The sequence below is a fragment of the Pan paniscus genome, chromosome 5, assembly GCF_029289425.2.
Source record: "Pan paniscus chromosome 5, NHGRI_mPanPan1-v2.0_pri, whole genome shotgun sequence".
In the NCBI taxonomy this organism is placed as follows: Eukaryota; Metazoa; Chordata; class Mammalia; order Primates; family Hominidae; genus Pan; species Pan paniscus.
The window spans coordinates 100,088,388-100,109,176 of NC_073254.2; the positions used below are offsets into that span (position 1 = coordinate 100,088,388).

The 20,789-nt window shown below is 36.1% G+C and overlaps 1 protein-coding gene across 6 annotated transcripts in view; it reads left to right on the forward strand.

Annotated features, from left to right (window-relative positions):
* The first annotated feature begins 1,417 nt into the window (after window positions 1-1,417).
* Window positions 1,418-20,789, forward strand: part of TTK (TTK protein kinase) — a 40,035-nt gene continuing 20,663 nt past the window's right edge. For 2 of the 6 annotated variants that reach the window (XM_003816368.4, XM_024929311.4), the window contains exons 1-10: window positions 1,418-3,659; window positions 4,788-4,928; window positions 6,752-6,974; window positions 7,329-7,435; window positions 9,764-9,907; window positions 10,385-10,499; window positions 10,680-10,752; window positions 10,837-10,931; window positions 12,229-12,316; window positions 13,413-13,536. In XM_003816368.4, coding sequence (XP_003816416.1) covers window positions 4,790-4,928; window positions 6,752-6,974; window positions 7,329-7,435; window positions 9,764-9,907; window positions 10,385-10,499; window positions 10,680-10,752; window positions 10,837-10,931; window positions 12,229-12,316; window positions 13,413-13,536 — 1,108 coding nt within the window. In that variant the 5' untranslated portion in view covers window positions 1,418-3,659; window positions 4,788-4,789. Of the gene's footprint in view, window positions 3,660-3,769; window positions 3,875-4,775; window positions 4,929-6,751; window positions 6,975-7,328; window positions 7,436-9,763; window positions 9,908-10,384; window positions 10,500-10,679; window positions 10,753-10,836; window positions 10,932-12,228; window positions 12,317-13,412; window positions 13,537-20,789 lie in introns of those variants that run through there. The other 4 variants (XM_008969440.4, XM_008969441.4, XM_055113909.2 and 1 more) reach the window with 4 other exon arrangements.

Here is a 20,789-nt window from a genome sequence, read left to right on the forward strand (position 1 = left end):
CTGTCATTGCTATTTTTGTTTGTGATCTATGAGGTACGTTGTTACCTCTCCTTGGCATTATTTTCTTTTCTTTTGGGTATGGCTTGGTCCATTCTGTGATAGTTAGCTTTCCTGACAGTATTCATACAGGTCTCAACATTCTTATGGGCTCACGTCACTCCTAAATGCACTAAAATCAGCATACACTAGTAATGTTTTATCCAGAATAAACCAGCATAAAGCAGCACACAACTGATAGCATGCTGTAAGAACTGGATTTATTATTGATCAGAAATTTAACTTTTGTATATGCACAAAATAAATTCATGTATAATAATTAGTTTCTAAAATCAAAGTTTGGGCCTTACTGAGCTTGTGTAACAATGACCTCAATAATTGAAAAAAAAATTCCTTGGAGGGGATTTAAATAAATAAGTAAATAAATAATGGAATAAAAAAGGCAGCTGTGCTGACAGAGAAGTCAAAGATCAGCAAAAAAGTTTCATGATGATAATGACAAAGTTAAACATTCGAAACTTTTGTTTATGTGACAAAAATGTGAAACTTACCATCTTACAATAAGTCATAATCTTATGGCTAATTTTATTGCTTTGTGAAAGGCTTGACTCTGAAAATGAACAAGTTTATTCACTGTCAGATGCAGCTGATTTAAAGCCAAATGAGAAACTGTGATGCAAGAAGTATACAGATGTGTTAAATAAAATAGGATTCTTAAATACTCTAATGGTTGTAAATATTAGTATTTAGCTAACATTTATTAAGTGCCTACAAATGTACCAGGCACTGTTCTAAGCACTAAGGATGCTGTAATGAACAAAGTAGACAAAAATTCCTGTATTATGGAGTTTACATTCTAGTGGGGGTAAAGTTTGGAGAGTCAGAAAATAAACAAGATAAATAAATAGGTCAAATAGGTAAAACTGTAGGATTTTACAGATCACCGCTGTCCAGTGGAAACACAATGTAAGCTATATATGTAATTTTCAATTTCCTACTAGCCATATTAAAGTATAAAAAGAAACAGGTGAAATTAAATTTTCATAAACTTTTTATTTTTGAATAATTTTTAATTTACAAAAAAATTCCAAGTGTATTAAATAGTACAGTGGATTGCTGTATACTGTTCATTGTTTTTCTGTTAAGATCTCGCATTACTGTGATGCATTTTTCAAAACCAAGAAACCAACATTAGTGCATTTTCATTAACTAAACCTCAGACTTCATTTGAATTTTACTAATTTTTCCATTAATGTCATCCTCCTGTTTCAGGATCCAGTTTATGATATCACAGTGCATTTAGTTGTCATGTCTTCTTAGTCTCCTCTGTGATGGGGTGGTATTAATTTTAATAATATATTTTATTTAACTCAATATAGCAAAAATATCATTTTAACCTGTAATTGATATTTTTAAAATTATCAATGTTTATTACTTTTTCTTATTCAGTCTTCAAAATCCAGAGTGTATTTTATACTTAACAGTACATCACATTTCATACTCAGACACTTTCATTGGAAATACTTCATCTGCATTTGGTTCTCACAAAATTTACAGTTGAAAAAGTAGGTTCATATACTTACGTTGTTCCAAGTATACTTAAAAGTCTTCCAATAAATTCATGACTAATGCAAGTTTAGAAAAAAGAGAGCAAAAAAATTACTTTAAATAGTTTAACAATAATCCCATTAGATATCAGCTTTCAAATTTAAATATAAATTTAATTAATCAATTAAGGTTAATTGATTTAAAAATTCAGTTCCCTGTTGCACTAGACATACGCAAGTGCTCAATAGTCACAGACCATCATAAGGACTTTTGATTTTATTCTGAGGTAGAAAGGGAGCACTGAAGGGTTTTGAGCAAAGTAGTGACATAATCTGATTTAAGATGACTTTGCTATGTCAGAGAATAAATTGAGGTGAGGCAAGGGCAGAAGCAGGGAGACCAGCCAGGAGGCTACTGCAGGTAACATCAGGTAAGTGATGCAGGTGCCTTGGACTGAAGTGGTGGCAGTGGAGGTGGGGAGAACTGGTAGGAGTCCAGGAATCTCTTGTGCCAGCCCTGACTCAATCTGCTTATGAGTTAGATAAGGGATCAGGGATGACACAAAGGTTTTGGGGCTAAAAAATTTAAGACAATGAATTTGTCTTTTATAGATTTTGTAAAAAAAACAGGTTTGGGTAGGAAGATCAGGGGCTTGGTTTTGGACATTTTGAGTTCAAGATGCATATGAGACATGTAAGTGAAGATGTTAATAAGTAGGCAGTGGATATCTCAGTATGGAGTTGAGGAGAGCTCAGCTAATGATACACATTTGGGAGCCATCAACATATAGATGGTATTTAAAGATAGAAGACTGAAGGAGACCACCAAACGAGAGTACAGAAAGAAGTGTTAGGGTGAGGTCATCCAGCAACAGTATTTTCAGGAAAATGCAAGCTTTGTGATCAGGCCGCAAACAGATCAACGAGAATTGGAGGAATAATAAACTCTTTCCAGGCAGAAGCATTAGATGCAATGGTGCAAAGGTAAGTGATTAGCCAACCATGGTATAGCAAGTCATTTTGCTCTGCTGAAGCAGAAATACTAGCTAGCTGACACAGAAAGATGCATTAAGTGATTGAGAAGGGCTCTCACGCTAGCTGGGTGGCTATCCAGAGCTGGGAATGTGAGGGTTCTAAGGATAGCTTTGGAGTTAACAAGTGACAGCTGCAGTTAGTTTCCTATACATACACAAAACCAACCCGTCCTACCACAGAATATATGTCATAATGCTGGCGCAACAGACACATCCCTTTTAGTTTTGCAGACGAGGAGTAACCGTTGCCCTGGACCACAAAGCCACTTAGCGGCAGAGCCTCGCACCCGCGAAGATTATTACTAGGGAGATGTTTTTACCCCTGAGGACACCTGAGCCCTTAAGTGGGGCAGGCTTCGAGGGAGGGGGGCCGATAAGGCGACTTCAGACAGGGCAATCACGATGGGCGCTTGACTTCTGCGCAGAATTTTGACAAGGGGGAGGGTCTTGGCTTGAAGACAGAGCGTGGAGTCATTTAAGGATAATGGAAGGGCATAAGCGGAAGCTCAAGGATAAAAAGCACTGAAATTCTTGAGCTGGCGGCAGGGCTGAACGTAGCTCAGTGAAAGATCCTTTCTTGCCACATCCTCTCTAAGCCAGGCTGTGAGAACCGCGGGAAACGAAGGAGAAGGGTGGCGGTGGGGTCAGTAAAGGGCCGGCCCAGGGTGCATCTTTTAGGTCCTGATGCTAGGAGCAGCCGTCCCCGCCCCTATATTCCTCTCACTGGGTAGGTTTGCTCGGGAGTGGCTATCTCCCAGGCAAAAATTCGGCCTGGTTAAACTGGAAAGACCAGGAAAGCCCGCCCACCGGCGTCCGGGGAACGCCTGCAAAGTGCCAGCACCCTACCAACCCAGGCGCCGCACGGGTGGGGTCGCGGCCGCAGGCTCTTCCGGGGCGGGCCTAGCCTGACGCAGGAGGAGGGGCGGCCCCCGTCGCACACGAACCAATCACGACTGTCGCTTCTACGTGGCTAGCATTGACCAATAGGAGACCGTAGTGATAGCGACGGGGAAATTCAAACGTGTTTGCGGAAAGGAGTTTGGGTTCCATCTTTTCATTTCCCCAGCGCAGCTTTCTGTAGGTAAGTTCTGTCTTACAGGTGCACCGGCGCACTGAGGAACAGCCGCAGCCGGTGTAGGGGCTCATTGTTAGCGCTGGTCGGTGAGGGGTGGGGCGAGGTGGGGGCAGCTCGGAGCCAGGTATGCGACGCGGCTAAACGAGCTGGAGGGGGAGGGGATGTCTCACTGCCTCAGCGGGTCTGGCCGGTGGGGTGATGCAGGAGGTTTTGTTGAGGAAGTAAGAAGTGGGTGTGGCCCACGCTGGAAAGAAGGGGTGGTGGGGTACCTGCGCACAAGATCGTTTTCCAAAGGACAGTCTCTCTTGTTTTGGGGGTTAGAACTGGGAAAGAAGCGGGTGGCCGTGATCTGACAGTTACCTTTCAAACCTGACTTAAGAGGTGGAGTGATACCTTGCTGCAACTTTATGACTTTTTTTCATTGTTAAACCTGAAGACGGGGCAGCATTGTTATCAGTGACACTGAGTTGGTGTTTGAGAGTCACAAAGATACGATTAACAATAAGACTGCAGACACTATATTGAACAAACACCACCACCATGCAGATAAGCAAGTGCTCAGTACCAGTAAAATAGTTTCTTAGTGTTAGATTAAGGTAGCAAATCGTGATTCTGCTAGATATGCACAAGAATAAATCTGCGGATTTCCTAATTATCAGTAAAGCCCCATCATGTTTATATTCTGCTTTGAAAGCACGTGCACTGGAAGATTTACTCAAGTAAATCAGGCGAATAAAGGAATTGTTATTCCCATTGCCAAACGAATTCTTTATGTCTATGTCACTACCAGAATCCAAGCAATCTTTATGTGTATGTCGCTACCAAAATCCAAGCTAACACTCCATCATATTTTTTTTAAGTGACACTAAATTTGCAGATTTCTACAGTGTGACGTCATTGATGTTATATTGGGGGAAAAAGTGTACTTGGCCTATGAAACCTTGGTGAATAAATTACAAAGATGTGTACCTTGTTGTTGTGCACTTACCTCCATTAATACTAGCCTAATAATAGCTGCATTTAGATGTGTTCACAAAACGAATGCTTTAGTCGTCTGGGTTCTAAAAAGCTAGTGCATTTTTTTCTTTGATGCTAGTTAAAGTAGGAGTTATGACTGTTCAGTTTTTTTCTTAGAAATGGAGTCCGAGGATTTAAGTGGCAGAGAATTGACAATTGATTCCATAATGAACAAAGTGAGAGACATTAAAAATAAGTTTAAAAATGAAGACCTTACTGATGAACTAAGCTTGAATAAAATTTCTGCTGATACTACAGGTGAGTTTTTCTTTTCTTTTAAGTTAGTAGCTGTTTGTTGGGTATCCTCTAAGGTAAAGAAATAGTACTAATCACTTTATTTATAATTTACTCATGTGTTTATTGTCTTTCTCCTCCATTAGAATGCAGGCTACATGAGGGCAGGGTTTTTGTCTGTTATATCCACAGAACTTTGAATGGTGTCTGGCACATGGTAGGTAGGCACTTAAACATTTATTGAACAATGATTAATGGGTGAAAATGCCCAGAGTTTAATACTCTAGCTCTTCTAAAAGTATTAGCTCAGAAGCCTGATTCTTTACTGTATTTCAAATGGTTGGTCATTTGAATGGTGACCTTTGGATAATTTTGTTACATCTATACTAACCTTTAAATAGATGAGGAATTGAAAATAAATGGAAGAACCTGTGATCTAATCATGGTGGCTGACTGTTCACTTTGAAAAAACCTAGAAAATGATAGTTTTAGTGTTAAGCAAAATCTTAATGGAGTATAATTGTGCTTAATTATGTCACTAACAAAGGTTGTACATCAAGGCAATTGAGTATTTTAAGTACTGAGGAAGATTCAAAGATGCTTAAAACCATAGTTTCTTTCTAGACGAGAATTTATATATTCACTATGCATTGTAATGCATGCTGGGCATCATAGGAATACTAGCATGATAAAACACAAATGTTTTATTTGTTGATTAGAGGAAGAATAGGGTACTCAGGCATGAGGAATGCATCTGCAAAGCCACAGACGGCAATGTGTGTTTTTTAGACATTTCACAGACTAATTTCTTAGGAAAGCAATAGGAGGTAAAAATAGAAAATTAAGGTCAGACCAAATTAAATTTAAAACGACAAAGCAAAGTTATGCATGCACTATATTTTAGTAGAAAGTAGAAACAAATTTTATTTATAAAAGTAAAGATGTAGGCTTTGTTGAAAATGACTGAAGTTAATAGAAGGAATAATAGCTTCTCTGGAAATCTGAATTTAATATTGCTTAGTAATAACCAAAATATCCTGAACAGAAGACTGACATTCAAGTTATCTTTTTAAAAAACTAACACTGAAGAAAGTAAAAAGTACATTTCAGTGTGAACATTTTGTCTGAAGGTTATTCTTGCTGTTTCTGTTGGTTGAGGTTCCACAGAGAGAAACCTGACAGTCACGAGAGGTCCTATAAATTCCAAAGGTCTAGACCATGGTAACTATGAGTTTGTTGGACCAAGAAATTATCAGGGCCTCTAGCAGAAATTTAGGTTACTTGGAGAGAAGAAAATGATTATATCATTTGTTTATTTTTTGTAAAGCTGGTTTGGTTTTACAAGTAAGTATGAGGTATACAGAGATAATGTTGAATGGTTAAGGTTGTAAAGAAGGTTATGTTAGGACTGGAGCAGTAGGTTTAATGAATAAATCATTGATGGGGGAATTTTCTAAGTTAATTAGTACAAGTGGCAGTGGGAGAGATTTAGTTTTCTATGGATAGGTAGGATGCTAAAATTATAGTTATCCTGCAACAGCATAAAATTTTCTTAAACTACATACAATTTTTAAAGGCTACTTACAAAAAAACTCACTTATTTTCAAATTTTTTCTTTCCTTCAAAATATATAGCTTTTGGATAAAGTATACCTTCATAAAAGATAAATATATGATAAATAATTTACTTGTATTTATATGAACTTTTACAATTTTAAAAAGTATTATAAGGACTTTATGTACATTGATACTGACAGTACAAATGTTTGACTATATTTTGAAGGAAAAATGCAATTTGGCATTTGTTTTATGTCTTTTCTTGTGATATATTTTGTTCCCCTTATTTAGATAACTCGGGAACTGTTAACCAAATTATGATGATGGCAAACAACCCAGAGGACTGGTTGAATTTGTTGCTCAAACTAGAGAAAAACAGTGTTCCGCTAAGTGATGCTCTTTTAAATAAATTGATTGGTCGTTACAGTCAAGCAATTGAAGCGCTTCCCCCAGATAAATATGGCCAAAATGAGAGTTTTGCTAGAATTCAAGTGAGATTTGCTGAATTAAAAGCGTAAGTATTAGCATTTTAACTATGTTCAACTATGTTACATAATATGTAACTACACTGCAAAGAGAGAAAATAAAAAACATGGCAGTATTGTGAGAAAATATTAATTTTTTTACCAAATACTTTTGCTTATAGTTAACAAGAGACTAATGTAAACTCTTTTCTATGCACGTTTCCACAACAGTTTACTTATTTTAAACTGCCTAAAAAGATTTTTTAAAAATAACTTATTAGTATTTAATTTTATCCACAGAAAAAAGCAATATCCCATGTTTTTTGGAAAATTGAATGAAGCATTATCAAATTTAAGTAGCTATGTTCTTTTTCTTAAATTTTGACTCAAATCTTTTATTACAGTATTCAAGAGCCAGATGATGCACGTGACTACTTTCAAATGGCCAGAGCAAACTGCAAGAAATTTGCTTTTGTTCATATATCTTTTGCACAATTTGAACTGTCACAAGGTAATCTGAAAATGTCAAATTCAAATTTTAAGTAAAGGATAACTTATTACAACTTACTTCCTAATATTAAATCATATATATGAAGTGGAAATTTGAGGCAAAAGACATTAAAGTTGATCAGATGAGAATATGGGGGAAAATGCCACCTAAACGTAAATGCAGAGAATATCTGTTATACTAGCTTTTCCATGTATAAAGAGTAATCCAGGGAAATGAGCATGAACATTGTGTATGTGCTACTAGTTAGATTCAGGAAACATCTAAAGGAAAGTAGCTGCTTCACTGAGTATTTGTAGGAAGAAGGATATCAGATATTTAAGCTAGAGCTTAAATATCTAGAGCTTACATAAACTTTTCTTATGCTATGGTTTCATAGCACCAAAATGTACATTAAAGTGTAGCTATGTAACTTGGTGGTCAAGTAAACTATATATCTGTGTGTGTTTGTGTGTGTGTGTGTGTGTGTGTGTGTGTGTGTGTGTAGCGTTAATTGGTAGTTCTTTAAAATAAAAAAAGTAAACTGCTGTAGAAACTATTTCTTGCTCACTTGGTTCTTCATAGTCTGGATTTTTTTGGGTAGGACCAAGACAATCTCTTCCTAAGACATTTTTAACCTGGCCATTCCTTAGTCTTTTCTCATTTTCCAGGGCCTTTGGATACACCCTCAGTCTGCCCTCTGGCCAGGTGTTTCCATTCTCCCACTGCCTTGTTTCTGCTACAACTGTGATCCAATTTACTGCCAGTGATAAACATATTAACACTATTGGAAGAATCCCCATGATGGTTTCCATAGCAGGGATTGGTCACTGGAGAGTATTCCCCAGGATTGAGCCTGGAGAAAATAATTATATGACTCAGAAATAATTTGAGAACCCTGAATTGTTACCCATTCAGACGATTTCTGAGTCCTAGTAATTGTCTTCTCCAATATGTCCTTTGCTCTATCAGGTTACTTTTTAGAACTATTATCCCTTTCTTCTCTAGAAAAATGGATTCCTCCTTGCTTGTTAGAGAAAATTTGGCAAGGCTTCTTTCTCTCCATTCTGCTTGAAAATTTCTTGAGGTATTGTGGCCTCTCAATAACAACCATAAATTTTACATGTTTAGAACACATAAATATTGAAACTCTTAAATTGAGTTATCTGTAAAAAAGACGAACTTTATCTGTACCACTTTATCTGCAATGTGGTAGCAATGCACAGTGATGCAATGTGGTCAAATGCATTGCACAGTAATGCAGTGTGGTCAAATTATGATTATTTTGAGCACAGTTGATGGCTTGGCTGTCAGGAAATAATGCAGCATCCCTGAAATCCTATGCAGAGTCTGGTGTGTGAGTATTTTTATAGGGATGGAGGACATCTCAGTTTTTACCAGATTCTTAAAGAAATCTCTGATCTCAATACTAAGCTATCTGATTAATTAAGCTTCTTAAGCCTTTCTCTCTTTTCTTGTGCTAAAATACACAATACATGAAATTCTACCACTACTTAGTAAATGTAGATATAACCACTATCAAAGATATTTTTAAAAATTTATAAACTACCAGAAGCTAGAGATCATCTCTTAAGCATTTTTATACCCTAAGTACCAAGTGCATAGCATAGCTCAATGGCTCCCATAAATGTTGATAATATTCTGTAAGATATGTGATGTATACATTTAATATTTATAAGTCAAATGCTAGGGGTAAGTTTACCAATTTTTTTGGTAATCTGTCCATACTCAGAAAGGTAATTATGATAGTTCCTCAGTTATTCTGCATTCTTTTTCAGGCTGGTATAGCTGAGTGTGACAGCTAAAGATTAATCTGTATTTATTATGTTTTTCCCCGAAAATCCTTTTGATGGAAGATGCTCTTTAACAAAAGATGTCATCCTTTCCTTAACTAAATGTCATTATGACTGACACTTATTATAGCATGTTGTAAGAGACTGATGCTCTTGGCACTTTTGTAACATCTAGAATGCCCTCCTGTTTCTAACTGTTGTGATTGGCCTTTGCTGTCCCCTGTTGATAACTGCTTTGGTACACTTCTGTTACTTCTGAAAGTGGACAGTGGTGATAAACTAATGCAAAATTACATCAGCTACATATTGCAAGGAAACTATTTGGTATGCATTGTTATCAGAAGAGAGTTGGTTATCTGCATAAAAAGTGAGATTGCTTACTTGCCTATGAAATAAAATACATGAGCCTTGGAATAAATATTTTTGCTTAAGTCTTTTTGATTTTTTTTTCTAGGTCCTGATGAATATGTATCTGGGTGGTCTGGGTGGTGGGTAAAGATTACTGCCTAAAAATGACAATTATCTTTTGCTTTGTTAGGTAATGTCAAAAAAAGTAAACAACTTCTTCAAAAAGCTGTAGAACGTGGAGCAGTACCACTAGAAATGCTGGAAATTGCCCTGCGGAATTTAAACCTCCAAAAAAAGCAGCTGCTTTCAGAGGAGGAAAAGAAGAATTTATCAGGTAACTATTAAGGTATACTAATACTTTCTGTGGTAGGTAGTACTTCAAATAAAGATTCGGGATAATATTTTATAGAAAAATATTATTTATGTAGAATGGTTAAAATCTAAGATTAAATTGTAAAGGAGGTAAGACTGAGAAGTAAAAAAGTCTCTACAACCCCATGCAAATTTGTCTTTTTTGCTAACTAAACTTTCGTTAACACATGAAAAACAACTCTAAGCAAGATAATTTTTTTTTTTTTTGCTTTTGGAAATAGAGAATGTGCTTTTACCCTGGGGAAATAGTTATATAATTTAAAAGAATTTGAAGAAGTAGTTAGATAATTATCTTGGTATCATCTTCATGTCTGCATATCTTACTTGGGGACAAGTATTTCCTATGAATTGACTTTTAAAATATTCTTATTTGTAAGATCACTTTTTTGTACTTGTCTTATTTCTTATAAATTTAATCATAGTTTCAAAATTTTTACAGCATCTACGGTATTAACTGCCCAAGAATCATTTTCCGGTTCACTTGGGCATTTACAGAATAGGAACAACAGTTGTGATTCCAGAGGACAGACTACTAAAGCCAGGTTTTTATATGGGTAAGGAAACGGAAACAGTTTTTAAATGTTCATCTTCTATGTAAGTACATCTGTGTTTTTTAATGTAATTACATGTATCTGCATATATGTTTTCATGTGTGTGATAATGTTTAGCAGTAGAGTAGAAATACATATTAATATTGTTCTTTGAAAAATTGGGGATATTTTCTTTCTGTTTAGAGAGAACCTGCCACCACAAGATGCAGAAATAGGTTATCGGAATTCATTGAGACAAACTAACAAAACTAAACAGGTAAGTTACTTTCAATCTGCTTGGTTAAGGTGGTGATAGTCTTTATTTCCTAGTTGGTTATTTAATCTTTCAAAATATTTTTAGTCATGCCCATTTGGAAGAGTCCCAGTTAACCTTCTAAATAGCCCAGATTGTGATGTGAAGACAGATGATTCAGTTGTACCTTGTTTTATGAAAAGGTATGTTGAGTTTTAATTTTTAAAATTTGTTGTCCATATGTGAAGATTAATGGCAGAATGGTCTTAAAGTCTTTTACTGAGTAATAGTAATTATGATTAAATTTTTATTCAGTTTTAGAAGATAGTCTCTAAATGTTGTCAGGAACAAAGGAATGAGTGGAGAAAATAACTGTTTTGCTTTTTCACTCATTAAAAATATTCATTAAAGGAGCTTTAAAAGGAAAAAATATTAAGTCAACATTAAGCTTAAAAGACTGATATTTGAGGATTTCTCACTTACGAGTAGGCTGTCTGCTAAGAATCTCTTCCTGTTTTGTTTGAGAGTCTCCATAACGGGTAGAAGGAGGTCTGGGAACAAATATTTGCTCCAGATAGTTCAAGGGGAGAATCGCTGTCAGTGGGATAGATGATTATTCTTTTGCTTGAGTCTAGTGCGTCAAGAAGTGGGACAGGTTAGGTACAGATGAATTACTGTTCATCACATCCAGTGTGTTCTCCTTCCCTCAATTTGCGTGTTTATTCCCTGTTAAGAAATGGGAATGTAGCCTCTAGCTCAGCTAAAGGAGAGTTATTTTGGCCTATTCTTAATTCTGACCAACATTTATAATATTTATATTGGAAAAGGCTCCTTACAGTCCAGAGAATCATTTTGCAAATAAACTTTAGAAATATGATTGTTTTTCATTAGTATCTTTTATAATTACATTTCTATTATATTTAGACTTGACTAAATATTGACATTAAAAGAACATTTTGATTGTCAAGGTTAAGCTTTAAAGTCTTATCACTATGATTTCATCTTGTTCATCTCTATTTCAAATACCTAGCTCAAGAATAAAGGAGATTTTCTTCCGCTCCAAAAAATTAAAAACAAAAACAGAAAAACTGCAGCCATTTTCTTGGTTCCTGTTATCGATAGACAATGCTAGGTACTGTGGAGGTCCACAGAAGTGCTATACCCTGGTTCTTATCCTTTAGCTATTTGTAATTGGAAATGTAGTTTCATCTGTATACTTTGCCTTTCCCACACTCTAACCCTAACTCCAATTGTTACTGATTAGATAATGAAGAAGTAGGTGATCACCTGTGTCACTTTTGTCATTGCCCAGCGCGTAATTTTGTTAGCTAAGTCACTTTTGTATTGGAATTATGTCACTTTAAAAAATGTCTTTTTAAGAGATTTTTTTCAATAAAAAGTATGTATATTATTAAAAATCCAACTTGAGATGAAAAAATACATTGAAAATTTTTTTTTTTCAAATTTAATGTTAAAATTATTTTGTTTCATGGGTAAAAGACAAACCTCTAGATCAGAATGCCGAGATTTGGTTGTGCCCGGATCTAAACCAAGTGGAAATGATTCCTGTGAATTAAGAAATTTAAAGGTATTTTAATTCTATATCATTATATAAAGCAAGGGTTCCTGATCTGGGAGGATCAGGATTCATGGAGCTTTTTCTGGGGAAAGGGTTTATAAATAGTTCATGTATCTCCAACAGCGTTCCACATACCCCAAGAGCTGTGGGACTACGAGTGGGAAGTTGGTGCAGAAGTCCTAGACTATGTTTCTCCAAGATTAAGGTGGTAGAGCAAGGATCAACAATCTCTTAAGAGAATCATGAAGTAATATTTATTATGCACGTGTTTAAGCAGATAGTTGGCCTGGGTTTGGGAATACGTGACTGGGGGAACTGTTGCCCCCAAGTTTTGTTTTTTGTTATGTTTAATCATATGATTTTGGTAAGACATCTTAAAAAAAAATGAGAGAGTAAATTGAGTTAGGGCAGAGGTGAGGACATAAATAATCCTGACCTCCTGACATGGCAGAGCAACTTTGTGTGGACTTAAAGGAAATAATTTTAGTTCCTGGTACACTGTGATGTTTAGTGGTTATACTATTATTATAATTGAGTTAAACCCCTGGCATCATGATGTGGGTCTTTTCAATTTTATGTTCTTTGTAATGCCTCCCTCTTTCATGACCTATGCTTTAAGTATTAATTTTTCCTAATCCTGGCTGTCCTAGAGAACAGTGCATAATTGTGTCAAAAAGATTGTTCTCTGGATTTAGAGTAACTACTGTCCTAAGTTATGCAGTTATTAGTTTTGACTTATTTTTGGTGATAAAATAGCCATCACAGTAACAAAATACTTAAATCTTTTTTCTTGTCATGAGGCATACTCTATGTTGAATTCAAACTTTCTAACCCTTTCCATCTTTAAGTGAAATATATTTTAGCAATTGATTGATACATCCACTGAAAGCAAATTGGCCAGATTTATGGTTATGACCCTTCCCATTTCTCTAATTAATAATTCAGGCAGTTAACCTTTGCTGGGGGTTTGTGAGTCTACATGTAATTATAATAGAAAATTTTATGAGCAATCCATGTATAGATAAGACTTTAGTATATTGAACAGTAAGACAGATTAGTAGTACTACTATTTATGGGACTTTATTTGATTTTCTTTTTCATCTAGTCTGTTCAAAATAGTCATTTCAAGGAACCTCTGGTGTCAGATGAAAAGAGTTCTGAACTTATTATTACTGATTCAATAACCCTGAAGAATAAAACGGAATCAAGTCTTCTAGCTAAATTAGAAGGTAAGAGTGACAAAATCAGTAGACTTGTATGTTTAGTTAAGAAAACCACTTGATAGCTTAAGAAAGCAGACTAGCCACCTAAGAATTATGATGTGAAACTGTGTCTATGTTCTTTTATCTTGAATTTCAGTTCAGTTATATAGGGTATATGAAAATTATTGAATGCACAGCAAAGGAAATTTATTTACCTAAAAGGTGCATAAAAGAAAGTGGAGGGAAAATGCAATGGAACTGAGTTATTTTTCTCAGTTGGCTTGACAAATACTTTCTGGAAGGGATACAAAAGCTGTTTGTATATGACAGCTCTCATCTTTTATCAAGTGTTTGGTTTTCTACTGCATGGGTACTGTGATACATGTTCTAGGGATATATAAGTGGATAAATCAGTGTCCCAAGGAGGTTGCAGTTCAGTGTGGAAGATACACAGAGATATATAAATGCAATGCTGAATAGAATGTGGAGATTGTCATGAGAGCCACATAAATGAAATGCTATGAGAATTCAGAAGAGGGAGAAATTAAGGAACTAATTTGGTTCAGGAGAAATAAGGAAATATTTTGTGATGATGGTGAAGTTTGAAGAAACAAATTAGGATTTAAATGGGGGGAAATAATAGAGTATTTCAGATGAAGAGGATAACACAGACAACGAATAAAATGTTTCAGCAACAAGAGACTGTCTAGTTATGCTGCAGACTGTAACATGGGTAGTGTGCAAATAGGAAATAAGACTAGGCGGACTTTGAATGCCATTAGATTTTGTATTTATTTTTAGAATGCAGGGTACCATTAAAGATATTTAAACAGATCATTAATAGGGTGATCATTGTCCAGATAGAGGTTGCCAGATTGGATGTATTAATTTTTAATTTGTTTTAATAGGACTGAGGAGGGACTTTGGGACAAAGTGAGGCTTGCCTTTGCCAGGGACTTTGCTGAAAGTCCAATATCCCAAGAATGCCTCAGTCCCAGGCAAACAGGGAAACACACAAAAAAACATTATTTTGGTTGGGAACAGATTCTTATTCCTAGCGTTTGGTGGAAAGTGTTTACATTTCATATTTTCTTGGCATCTATTGTAACTGGTATGATTGAGAAAATCATCTTTATCAAATATGCTTGTTAATAGTACTCTCAATACCTAATTTAATGTTTTAAATGAATGCTTGTTGTCTACACTATACCAGTAATACTTTATTAATATAATAAAGCATATAGTCAGAAAACTGCCCAAATCACAAGAGTGCTGCACAATGAAATAACACAAGTGACTGCATACTTGTAACCAATAGCCAGATCAAAAAATAGAACATTACTAACACCTCAATAACCTCCTTGATCCTCCTCCTAAATACCTCTCTCCTTCCAGATGTAATCATTATTCTGATTTCTAACACCACAGAATGAAATAATACAGTGTGTATTCTTGTATTTGCTTACTCACTATTGTTTATGGAACTCATCCATGTTTTTATGATATATAATCTGTTGATTTTTATTGCCATATACTATTTAGTGTAAATATAGTATAATTTGTTTATTCACATGTACATGGATAACAGTTTTTTGTCTAATGAATAATGCTGCTATGAATATTTTGGTGTCTTTTGATTCACATATGTACAAATTTCTATTGAGTGTATTCCAAGAGTGGGATTGTTGGGTTACAGGATATGCATGTGTTCAGCTTTGGAAGATGGTGCCAAACAGTCTGAAAAGTGGTTGTGCTAACCTTAGACCAGCAATTATGTTGTTCCTGCTCCTGTTCTTTGCAATCATTGTATTGGCTTTTAATTTTAGGCATTCTGATGCTATCTAGTGGTATCTATCTCATTGTGGTTTTAATTTGCATTTGGCATTTCCTTAATGTCTACTTTTGAACATCATTTCATATATTTATTGGCCATGTGGATACTCTCTTGTAACATACTGCAACTCTGTCACCCAGGTTGCAGTCTTGCTAATATTTCTGTTGGTTTTTCTTTCTTTTTCTCATTGATTTTTAAGAGGTATTTATATGATCTAGATATAAATCATTTGTTGGAATATGTGTTTGTAAGGGAAAACGCATAATTATTTTTCTTTCCCTTTTTAGTTTCTTAGTTGAGACACTCTCCTGAAAATGCAAGAACGATTAACAATAGAAAAACAAGCAGAAGTTTGTTAACATGTGCTCTACCCATCACCTGGGCGGGTTCAGTTCAGAAGTATTTCTTTCTCTCCAAGCAGTGGATTTGCTTAAATGGTATTTTAACAAAGAGCCATAAATCTTAAATATTGGCAAGACAAAGGAGAGAACAGTTCCAATCTTTAAAAGCAGGAAAATGTGGAAAACTAGTAAAATCTATTTCCAGATTCCTCTGGTGCCTGCTAGTGCTTTCTGGGCCCAAAAGCAAGTGTTGTCTCCAGTAAGGAAAGATTTATATCCTGCCATCAGGCAAGATATTTCCATATTTTTTAGATTTATCATTTTATTTTTCACCTTCTGATTTATATCTTTCCTGAGTTTAATGTTTACATATGTGTAAGATCAAGTGTCAGGGTTCATTATTTTTCCCCATAATGGATATCCAGGTGACCTGGCACCATTTATTGAAAAGATCCTCCTTTACCTCACTGACCTGTTGTAAATTAGGTGATTCTATGTAGTATGGTGTCTGGCTTTGGATTCTTTTCTGTTCTATATTCATTTTTGTCTTTTTCTTTTTTTGAGACAGGGTCTTGCTCTGTCACCCAGATTGCAGTGCAGTGGTGCAATCACAGCTCATTGCAACCTCCGCCTCCTGGGCACAAGTGATCCTTCTACCTCAGCCTCCTAAGTAGCTGGGACTTCTAGGCATGTGCCACCATGCCCGGCTAATTTTTAGTTTTTTTGTAGAGATGGGGTCTTGCTATGTTGCCCAGGCTGGTCTCAAACTCCTGAGCTCAAGCAATCTGCCCACCTCAGCTTCCCAAAGTGCTGGGATTACAAGCGTGAGCTATCACACCAGGCCTAATGCTCTCTTAGTAGCTGCACTAAGTCTTGATATCTGTCAGTGTAAATTTTTCAACTTTGTTCTTCACGACTATTTTGGCTATTCCTGGCCTTTGGATTTCCATATAAACACTAGAATCTATCTTTTGGTTACCACTTTTAAAACATGGGATTGTGATTGATATTTAACTGAACCTATAAAGAAATTTGGGAGAAATTGACATCTTTACAATTAAGTTTTACAGCTCAATAACCTAGCATATCTTTTCATTCATTTAAAGTAATGAGATAATTATTTTCTGTGTAGAGATCTAGTGTATCTTTTGCTAGGTTTATTCTTGAATATTTTTTTAATGCTGATCAGATATTCTTGATATTTTTTGATGCTGTGATAATGAATGGTATCTTTTTAAAAACCTTTTCTAGCCTGAGCAACAAAGGGAATCCTTGTCTACAGAAAAGTTAGCTGGGTGTGGTGGTATGTACCTGTGGTCCCAGCTACGCAGGAGGCTGAGGTGAAAGGATCACTTGAGCCCAGGAGGTCGAGACTGCAATGAGCCATGATCACATGATCATGCCACTGCACTCCAGCCTGGGTGACAGAAGAAGACCTTGTCTCAAAAAAAAAAAACTTTGTTGTTAGTTTATAAAAAATATAATTGATTTTTACTTATTCATGCATTGCTAAATTTACTGAGTAATTCTAGTAGTTTTCCATGCATTTTTTGGATTTTTACAGGTACACAGTTATGTTTGAAAATAGTATAGCTGGCTGGGCACGGTGGCTCACACCTGTAATCCCAGCACTTTGGGAGGCTGAGGCAGGCAGATTGCCTGAGGTCAGGAGTTCGAAACTAGCCTGGCCAGTGTGGTGAAACCCCATCTCTGCTAAAAATACAAAAAAAAAAATTAGCCGGGTGTGGTGGCAGGTGCCTGTAATCCCAGCTAATCAGGAAGCTGAGGCAGGAGAATCGCTTGAACCTGGGAGGCGGAAGTTGCAGTGAGCTGAGATCCTGCCATTACACTCCAGCAGCCTGGGCAATAGAGCGAGACTCCGTCTCAAAAAAAAAAAAAAAAAAAAAAAGTATAGCTTTTTTCCTTTTGAATCCTTTTAACTTTCTTTTCTATGCCTTGTTATAATTGCTATGACCTCCAGTATAACAGTGAATAGAAAGGGATGATAGGTGCCATTCTTGTCTCATTCCTTATTTTAAGGGAAAGCTGTAAATATTTCATCCTTAGTATGATCATTACTGTAGAGTTTTGTCCCTACTTTTTGTCAGATTGAGTAAGTTCTGTTTTATACTGAGGCTACTAATAATAGTTTTTTTTGTGTGACTGGGTGTTGAATTTTATCAGATGTTTTTTCTGCATCTATTTACTTAATTATATATTTTCCGTCTCTATTCTGTTATTATGGCAAATTACATTGACTTTCAAATGTTAATCAAACTTTGCATTTAGGAATAAGCCCAATTTGGATATAATTTTTTATCTCCTTTGTCTATCAATTGCTAATATTTTGTTTAGGACTTTTGTATCCATTATAATGAAAGGAGTGGAACTGTGTATTTGTAGAATGTTAAATATATTGTTGAGGCGTTTTTGTTTATAGACCCTTTGAGAGAATAAATTACAAACTAGCATAAGGTGAAATTTTTATGTTAAAGTAGAGGTCTTGTAACTGACTTAAGTCCGGCTGCTTGCTACTCAGAGGCAAAAAAGACAAGAAATGAGGTGTGATGAAAGGAAAGCAATTTTATTAACCAAATGCTAGCAGTTGGAGAATGCCCAGGCTCTTACTTTCAAAAGACTATTCTGTAATTTCTGAAACATGCTTTCCCATAAGATAATTTTTTCTTAATTGGAAATGACCCAGACATCTCATAAGCATCAATTATTTAATTCAAAATAATTTGAAAGTCCACCACAGGCATTTATCTCATTTACATGCCCTGAGCTTTTTCCATTTTTAAGTTTTTCTGGATTACTTCTGAAAACTGAAATGTTATACAAAGCTAGTCATTATTTGAAGTTGTTTCCCTGTTAACCATTTTTAAAGTCTGAGTAACAGGTAAACAACCTAAGTAAGAACCTTAGAGTTAAATATATTTTGCCGATAACTCAGAAGATTGAGCTGTTTTCATTGAACCACCAATCTAAATTAAATTAGTCTTACTTGTCAAAAAAAATCACACAAAGATTAGTCTGTTTTTGACTGTGTTTATAGTCTTATAACCTTTATGTCAAACCCTGACATCTTAATATATAGACATAGACAAATATAAAACCATTTGGTCAATAAACTCAGACAAAAATGTATGCTGATAATTCTAAAGACATTTTATTTTTATTAATAATTTTAAAATCACTTTTATTTACCAAAGATTCATATGAACTTGAAAAGCATTAGGACTTACTTAATTTATGAGTACTCATTTACTTATAAGCCAATTTGGTAGCATGCTAGATTCAACATATACATGTATGTACATATAAACATATAAACATGTCTAAACATGTATACATACAGGCACAAAGATCCAATAGCTTTTACCTCAGAATCTAGCCATAAGATAACAATACAAACTCACCACTTTATAAAAGACAGCTGATCCTAATTATTTTTCTGATGAAATTGGAACCTGTTCACATGGCTAAACCTCGTTTGCCCTGATAGGTAATCTAAGGAAAGCTGTCAACCAAAATTTGGGTAAAAAAGTCTCTATGGCAATTTCGTTTTAAAAACCTCTTTTATCCTTTTTTTCCCCTTTTTTCTTCAGTTTCAAATGAGTTACTAATGATTCTGTTATAATCATAACTGGCTGACCTGTATAAGAAAAATAAAAAAACAAAATCTCCAAGTGATGTTTAAACAGTGAGTTTTATCTCAACTCAACTAGCTTAATAACAGCACATTCAAAGCAGGCAGAAAAGAAAAGAGAATATAGAGAGCTAGCTTTAGAAGACTGTTTAATTTTGTAGTTAAAGGTTAACCATTTGAGCTCTGAATTTTTCTTACTGGAATTTGCCCATAGTTTTAAAATGTGCAGAAAAACGGGCCATAATGTGTAACCAGCTGGAGTCCCAGATAGTCCAGGAAAGAGCTCACATGCTTTCTCCCCTAACAAAGCTTGACGCAGATACAAGAAATATTCTGGAGTCCAAAAGAGGATGACAAAAATCAGAGGCCAGGTTGTTGGAAACCATTTCTTCCCTAGCGGGGAGAGGAGCAGCCTATCTTGCTGCTTTCTAGTCTTGCTGGGCAGGACGGAGACAGTTTCAAAGCACCCTTGGAGAGAGGGATAACGCTAAACAGAGACACAAATACAGGCGGATCCAATGCAGATGGAGCATTCCAAACCCATCCCCAAGAAGGGGAGACTGGAGAAAAGTCCTGAGATCTTGTCTCAAATCCAGACAGCACTGCAGAGTGACCTGCATTGGGTCCAGATGGCAAAGAGACCCAAATGGCACCACAGATGACCTATACTAGGTCCAGATAACTAGAAAGCGCAGATGGCTAAGATGGAGGATTTCCCAGTACACTCTGGTTAATTTATCCAACCCTTGAATTCTGTTGACCTCCAAGATGCCACTTCCCTTTCACTAACTGAGTGTTACAGCAGCTGATGCCACAAAGGGAAGGGAAGGAAAAATCCTTCAGACAAGGGTGGTCTCCCTAGCTGCTGGGAATTCCTTAAGGTCCCAGCTGCAGGGTCAGCTAGCCATGAGCAGCTGGCGTTTGCAAGTGGCCCCTGCGTTGGCCTGGTAGCCTGAGTGGGTGAGCCTTGGCCTGCTCCCACAGCCAATTGCTCCACTTGTTGGAAACCAGGCGTACAGGCTGAGCCCCTCAAAACACACAGTTCCTCACACAGGGCACCACATTTGTAACTGACTCAAGTCCGGCTGTTCACAACACAGAGGCCAAAAACATGAGAAGTGAGGTGTGGTGGAAGGAAAACAGTTTTATTAATCAAATGCTAGCAGCTGGGGACTGGCCAGGCTCATGCCCTCAAAAGACCATTTCAACTTTTTGGGCTGAGTGAAGGGGTTTAAAAAGGAAAAGGTGTGGAAGAGATGCAGGAGTGGTGCAGGTCTGAATGTCTTGTTGTGATAGTTATATTGAGTAATTGCCCATCTGGAGGTATGGTTTGTGTCATCTTGACTTCAGCTGGGTAATGCTAGGCTAACTGTTCGAAACTCCCCCCATGCAAGAGGAGTCTGCAACTCCATCTCTGCTTGGTTTGTTTCAAAACTGGCCCCTGAAATTTCTAAGC